Consider the following 8,061-nt stretch of genomic DNA (forward strand, 5'->3'; position numbering starts at 1 on the left):
AAACTTCTCAAAGAGAAAAGAGGGAATGTTATCTTGATAGTGCTCTTGACAATAATTATTTCGATATGACACCAGAAGCGCAAGCAACAAAAGCAAACATCAAGGATATCAAACGAAAAAGCTTCTCAACAGCAAAGAAACAATCCACAAATGAAAAGATAATTTTTAAAGAAGGAAAAAAAATTTGCAAAGTATGTGTTTGTTAAGAGGTTAATATCTAAAATACATAAAGAACTCATACATTTCAAAAACAAAACAACCATAACAAAGAACCAAAAACCAAATAACTTGATTAAACAAAGGGTAAAGGGCCTGAAGAGACATTTCTCCAAAGAAGATATACAAATGGCCACCCTTACTACCTTCATTTTTTCCCAATTTTGCCCTCAGTCTCATCCAATTGCTTCCCTTTAATGTTTCAGGGGAGAGCAGGTGACATGTACTATGTCAGTCAGCCAGTGGGTTTCCTCTGCTTGAGGGTTTGGTTCAGGATGGGCATGTGATCCAAATCAGACCATCAGAAACAGAAAAATCCAGTGTCTTAACTTCTGTTTTCACATTTGAAGAAGTGGATTTCTCTCTTCCTTTGGACTGGATTGTGTGAGCTGGAGTTGTCAGAGATTGTTGAGTTTAAGCTAAAAATTTAAGCCAAGACTGAAGAAGCAGAGCTTTGAGACACATCTCAAGGACTCTGTGAGGATGACTGTTGGAACTCTAAATCAACCTGTGCCCAAAACCATGACCACAGTGGATTTTTCAGCTTACCTGAGCCAATAGGTTTAGTTTCCATTAATACCAGTTTGAGTTGGATTACTTTTAATTCGTAATCAAGGAATCTTAAATTATAAGACCTTGTCACCTTCAGGGATGGATTAGAGATTATTTAAGTATGTGTTGTGCAGGTAAGTGTAAATGTATTAACATATAAGAAATTAGGGTGAAAGTAAAGTAATAATATAGCAAGGTGATTTTGGAAGAGGTCATTAAGGAGTCCTTTGGAAGGAGGGTATAGAAATGTATACCCTGCAGCCAAATACATGTATTAAATTCAGTTTCAAAATTATGCATCAAAGTTTACACTGGGTAATTCAAGAGACAATGAAAACAGTTAAGAGTCATGTTGTTCACACACCTAATAATGTGGGGATGTGATTTCCAATATAGAAGGACTGCTTATATTAATGAAGCCAGAGATAATTATTGGATATCTAATCAGAAAAGAAGAAGGTCTGTAAAACAATGTGACTATATCTCACCTTAAGCCCCAAGCTTACAGCTTAAATGGAAAACACATGTTTATTTACTTGGTCTCAGCCCATCCAGGTCATGAGTCTGGACTAAAACTGTCCAGACCTTCCCCCAGTGCAGTTCCCACTGAAGAGTCTCTTCAAGGCCTTTTGAGTGAGGGATGACAAAAGTCAACATCCCTGCCCACTCACTGTCTCTCTTTGTCCTTCCATACAACAGATGCCAGTATGGCACCTCCCACTCCCCTTCACCCATGTTGCCCATTCCCCACACCTCCCACCCACAAGAGCATACATTTTTCCATATTTTAGAAAACAGATTGCTTGACCTTAAACATTTAGTTCTAATATCCATCTGGAATTGATTACATGTGTGATACGAGATAAAGGTACATTCTCTGTTTTCTCCTGTGGATATCCATTGATGCTGCACTACTTTTGTAAAGATTTTCTTTCATTTCAAATATGAGAGATGCACTTGAACCCGGTGTCACCTTTGCCGTAACCAGATGAATATACATATATTGGATTATTTCTGAGTGATCTTTTCTCTTCCATTGTTCAAGGTTTCTATTTTTGCACCAGCATTGTTTTATCTTTTTTTATATTGGAAATGTAAGTACTCTACACTAGTGCTTTTCATTTTTTAAAAAATTTTATTGTGTTATGTTAGTCACCATAAAATACATCATTAGTTTTTGATGCGGTGTTCCAAGATTATTGTTTACGTACAACACCCAGTGCTCCATGCAATACGACAAGTGCTTTTCACAGATTATTTTGACTTTTCTTGTTCTTTTGTATTTCTGTATTCCATATTCCTAGACTTGGGAATTTTATTTTCTGCTAATTCAGAGAAATATATATTTTTTATTATTGACTTTATATCAGGTAACCTTGTAAATATGTTAATTTATTAATTCTCATCTTTATCTGTATATTCCTATGTAATTTCTGTGTTCCTAAGAATATTTTCAATGACCACAGTTTAATTTCTTCCTTTCAAACTACCATATTTTTGTTTACCTTATAATAGAAAATACCTCTAACACAGTACTGAATAGAGTGTGGGCATCATTGTTTTTTTCCTGGTATCAAAGGGACAGTCCCCTTAATTTATCATTAAGCATGATATTTGCTGCCAATTTTAATTTTTTTAAATTTAATTTTTTTTTTTTTGCTGTTAATTTTTAAAGATAGGCTCTCAGATTAGGAAAGTCCACTATTTTTAGCTCTATATGTTTTTATTTATAATTGATGTTAAATGTTTGAATTTTTCTGCACCTATCAGAACAATCATATTTTAAAGTTTTAAAGTAAGTTATATGTATAATTGCTTTAATAAATGTGTACATTTACATATATATATAATTTACATCCTGTATCTACTCCCATCTGTTCTAGCTACTGATCTAATTTAATCAATAAATCTGTCACTTCAGCTATCCTTTTTTGCCATACATGTAGTAATTTTGAACTATGTTAAGTCACCAAGCCACCCTCTGTAAGCCCCACTTGTTAATACAGTTGAGTTCAATGTGGCTGTCTTATTCTAAGGCAGAAAGTTCTTCCTAAGGGAATTCCATTTCTGCCTTGTATTATCACTGCTGTCTGTCACCCGGATTTCTACTTTCAGAAACATGGAGCACATAAATATACTCATCTAAGCTATGCAATCCTTCTCTGAGTTGGTGCACCTGCCCAAAACACTTCACCACTATTTCCTCTGTTTTTACTTATTTTTCAGATCTCAATTTCAATATTACTTACTCCAGAAAGTCTTTTTTGAGTTCTCCAAGATTGAGGTAGATCCTCACACATATACAGCCATTGTATCCCAAGTAATTACTTATCACACTGTGTTACAATTCTCTGTTTTTAGATTGTAGTGTTTCTCACCTCCCTGTCTTAGTTAGCCTTACTGTGCCTAGTGAGTGACAGATACTAAATAATTATTTGTTATATTAAAAATAACAGTAGATCTTGATAAAATCCCAATAGTTCATTTTTGTCCTTGCTTCCCTTGCCTTTGGTGATGTTCCTAGGAAGATGTTGCTGCGGCTGAGGTCGAAGAGGTTGCTGCCTGTGTTCTCCTCAAGGATTTTGATGGATTCCTTTCTCACATTGAGGTCCTTCTTCCATTTTGAGTCTATTTTCGTGTGTGGTGTAAGGAAATGATCCAATTTCATTTTTCTGCATGTGGCTGTCCAATTTTCCCAACACCATTTATTGAAGAGGCTGTCTTTTTTCCATTGGACATTCTTTCCTGCTTTGTCGAAGATTAGTTGACCATAGAGTTGAGGGTCTATTTCTGGGCTCTCTATTCTGTTCCATTGATCTATGTGTCTGTTTTTATGCCAGTACCATGCTGTCTTGATGATGACAGCTTTGTAATAGAGCTTGAAGCCTGGGATTGTGATGCCACCAACTTTGGCTTTCTTTTTCAATATTCCTTTGGCTATTCAAGGTCTTTTCTGGTTCCATATAAATTTTAGGACGATGTGGATGGAACTAGAGGGTATCATGCTTAGCGAAATAAGTCAATCGGAGAAAGACAACTATCATATGAGCTCCCTGATATGAGGGAGAGGAGATGCAATGTGGGGGGTTAAGGGGGTAGGAGAAGAGTAAATGAAACAAGATGGGATTGGGAGGGAGACAAACCATAAGTGACTCTTAATCTCATAAAACAAACTGAGGGTTGATGGGGGGAGGGGGTTTGGGAGAGGGGGGTGGGGTTATGGACATTGGGGAGGGTATGTGCTATGGTGAGTGCTGTGAAGTGTGTAAACCTGGCGATTCACAGATCTGTACCCCTGGGGATAAAAATATATGTTTATAAAAAATAAAATAAAAAAAAGAAACTAAAAATAACAGTAGAAAACATATTCTGAGTTGATCATATAAAATAAATCTTTATTCAACATCTTATTAAGTCAATACTAAAGTTACCACTGAAAGATCCTTGGGTGGCTAAGTTGGTTAAGCATCCAACTGTTGATTTTGGTTCAGGTCATGATCTCAGGGTCATGAAATTAAGCCCGCCTGTGGACTCAGCACTTAGTGTGGAGCCTGCTTAAGATTTTCATTCTTATAATCCCTCTGGCCCTCCCACTCCACACAGACATTCTATCTCTACCCCCCCCAAAAAAGCACTGAAAATTTAGAAAAAAAAATCCATTTAGTTTCATGATAATTTATATTTACAGGTAAATTAGAAGATTTCAATGAACTACACTTTATCATCATTTATTAACTGAACAAAATTTTTTTTGAAAGTCTAGTGTGTGCTCAGGTGAAAGGTTGAGAAATGAATATTTATGAAATAATTATATAAATTATTATTGAAACACAACTTTAACAAAACCCAGAGTACTCAGTGGAATACGCATGAGATACTGAAACAGCTAATTGAAATTTGGTCACTTCTTATAATGGTCATGAAAGAAAGAGCGGTGGGTGAACATCGCTCTTCACATACAACACTATTTACTACTATTTACACAGTACTAGGTGTATCAACAGAATTCAAGTAGTCAACTTATTTTGCCACTATATCTGACATTTGGTACAATCCTAGTTTATAGAAGATAGAAGGAAGACGGAGGTGATATGAAAGGGAAAATATTTTGCAATCCTTAAGCGTTTTATCAGGCAAGCATGGGATTACTTTGCATCTACTAATTTACTGAGTTCTTAAAATGCGCCACTGAAGAGGTATTGGCAGTCTCATGTTGTGCATAACTGACCACAAGAGAGATTGACCCTGGCTTATGGCATTTAGCTGGATTCAAACCCAAGGTTGCTGTGAGTCCAACAGTCTGTATGTCTTCTCTACCATCAGTCTTTTAGAACTTGAATTATCTCCTCCTTTATCCATAAGTGAATTCATTCTTCTAACCTATAGTCCATTTATTATAAATATTTCTTTGTAAACCTCAAAATATATAGAAAAGCATTCTGGAACTTTAAATTTCTTCTTCACGGTGTCCTTCATTTTGAGAAGAATGTCGATGGGATAGGCATTCTCAGAAGGATAATGTGTCATTTGTAGTGTCAGCTGAGAAAAACTACATGCTATGAAAATAGCATGACTTGAGTGCTTGAGAGTTCCCATATTCACATACCTTTCTGGGGACCAATGGGTATAACCTCCACAGCTGATGCAGGCTAACCACAAAGAAACACTTCCCAGTTAAATGAATCAAGGTAACCTGAAGTCCTCATTTCCTTCATGAACATAACTCTCCGGATTTACCAAGTCACTCATACAGTTTTGGCGGATGAATACCTGCTGAGAACCTTACTCAGGGCGGTCTTCACTTCTTTATTTCTCAGTGTGTAGACAAGGGGGTTGAGCAGTGGGGTGATCACAGTGTAGGTCACTGCCACAAGACGGTCCTTATCCGAGGAGTAGAGGGATGTGGGCCTCAAGTAGATGAAGGATGCACAGCCATAGTGGACGATGACCACAGTGAGGTGGGAGGCACAGGTGGCAAAGGCCTTCCGCTGTCCCTCTGCTGATGCGATCTTGAGGATGGTGGAGACAATGAAGACATAGGAGATGAAGATCAGCACAAAGGGGACCAGCAAGACCAGAATGCTGAGGAAAAAGATGGCCATCTCCTTCAGGTTGGTGTCAGTGCAGGCTAGTTTTATGACCGGGGAAATATCACAGAAAAAGTGGTTGATCTGATTGGAGGCACAGAAGGGCACAGTAAACACCAAGACATTGACAACCACAGAGATCAGGAAGCCACAGCAGCTGGAGGCTAGCACTAGCTGCACGCAGGTGGCTCGGCTAACAACAAGTGTGTAGTTGAGAGGGTTGCAGATGGCGACATAGCGATCATAGCCCATTACAGCAATCAGAAAACAGTTGGTACAAGCCAAGCCCACAAAGAAGTAGAGCTGAGCAGCACACCCAGAGAAAGAAATAGTCTGGCTGGTGGAAAGCAGGTTGGTCAGCATTTTGGGGACAATGACCAAGGTGTAGCAGGTTTCAGAGCAGGAGAGGACAAAGAGAAAGAAGTACATAGGGATGTGTAAGGTCCTGTCCAGACGAATGACAGTCATGATGGTGGCATTGGCCATCAGAGTGGTCAGGTAAACCAGGAGGAAGATGAAGAAGAGAAGGACCTGCAGGTCCCCCAGGTTTGAGAAGCCTACAAGGATGAATTCAGTGATCATGCTCTGGTTGTGCCTCGTCATTGGTCCGTGCAAACCAGATCCAGACTTCCTGAAATTGTGAACAGAGAGAACTGGACAAAAGGGAAATGCCCTGAGGAGGCCATATTTGTGCTTCTGCACAAAGCTGAAATGCTGGTTTGAAGAAATGAGTAGCAAACGCTTAAGCACAGTGACCATAAGATGGAGGAGAGCAGGAGGCAGGAGGACAAGTGACCTAAGGTATGTCCTAATGCAAGGACACCTGAAGTTCCATGCACAGTCTGCCAAACCAAGAAGTGATTTAGAGCTCATCTCACCAAATCCTGTATTTTATGGAAAAAGAAATGCAGACACCAAACGATCAGGCCATTTACTTAATCCATATGAGAGCAACAGCCCTCAGAAGTCACTCACCTGAAAAGCATTTTTATGACTGTTTCAGAAAAAAAAAACAAAAACCAGTGAAAAGTGTTCTATCCAGCCCTTTCTAGTTTGCCTCAAGTACTGTTTGCTTAGATCCAATGAAGTAATTTTTATTAATATTATTTAAAGTGTGGAGAGTTATTTCTGGTAGTCATTTGGGAAGCCTTCGGGATGGGCATAGAATGATCCCACATATTGGCCTTTTCCTTGCCATGATTGCATGGGAATTTGGGATTAAGCGGCTAAGTAGGGCTCCAACTCAATGCAGAGGGTGATGAGGTCTCAACTCCTCTGGAATGTTCTAAGAATAACTCTCCCCATTATCTGTGGGAAGATCTGTCATTTGATCTGAGAGCATATGGTGCTGCAACCTTCCGACCGGGCTGAGACCACCAGACAATCCTCATATTAGAAGCAGCTCAGGAATCTCCTTCCTCAATTTGCACCCAATTCTGTGAACTTTCTATATAGACCTGGGATATATGTCTAGTCCCCACAGTCAAGATCCAGTTGGAAGAAACCCTCAGACACAACAGAGGCCAGTTTTTTGCTTGGTGTCTTGAGTGTGGAGAACCTTCCTAGTCAGAGATGAACCTGATATGCCTCGACTCACCCAGCCCTGGCTCTGGAAGTGTCCCCTGAAGACACCTGCAAGGGGTTCCTTTCCATTGGTGACAACCCTTTAGTTACGGGAGTGGTGGTCATATCGCCCTCCCCCTCGCCTTGCCCACCTTCACTGTGTCACCCAAGGCTTCCTTCTGTCCTGTCCTTTCGGGTGTTTCCTCCTCTTTCCTGGTTCAGGTCTGTTTTAGAAGTAGCTGACTGTTTTCTGCTCTTGACTCTTCTCTCCCTTTGCTCTCTCCACATTCAGATGGCACAACTTGTTCCACTGGACCATGGAGTCTCTGCTCCCTGTGTTTTCCCTGGATCCTGACGCTCTGACCCACTTCAGCTGAGCATGGTGTCCACCAGCTGTTCTGCCTCTGAGTCTTTCCTGGGGGCCAGGACTTTTGTAGACTGCTTGACAGAGGGCACTGCTAAGAGCAGTCTTGTGTGACAGCCACAATGCAAGGGGAACACTTACATTTAGAGGCAGAGTTCCTGCCCAGTCCCAGGTTTCCTTCTGTGTCCTGTCACAGTAGAAAGGGACAGACAAACAGGCAAACTCTGTAGGAATATCAGACAGTAAGTTCTTTCTAGAATTAACCCTGGGGCATTCAGG

The 8,061-nt window shown here is 39.8% G+C and overlaps 1 protein-coding gene across 1 annotated transcript; it reads right to left on the minus strand.

Annotated features, from left to right (window-relative positions):
• Window positions 1-5,513: 5,513 nt before the first annotated feature.
• On the minus strand, window positions 5,514-6,458 carry LOC116859937 (olfactory receptor 10T2-like). Its single transcript, XM_032845666.1, has one exon. The coding sequence runs from the start codon at window positions 6,456-6,458 to the stop codon at window positions 5,514-5,516; it is 945 nt and encodes a 314-aa protein (XP_032701557.1).
• Window positions 6,459-8,061: the final 1,603 nt, after the last annotated feature.

Source organism: Lontra canadensis, unplaced genomic scaffold (assembly GCF_010015895.1).
Source record: "Lontra canadensis isolate GAN:19392208 unplaced genomic scaffold, GSC_riverotter_1.0 scaffold168, whole genome shotgun sequence".
In the NCBI taxonomy this organism is placed as follows: domain Eukaryota; kingdom Metazoa; phylum Chordata; class Mammalia; order Carnivora; family Mustelidae; genus Lontra; species Lontra canadensis.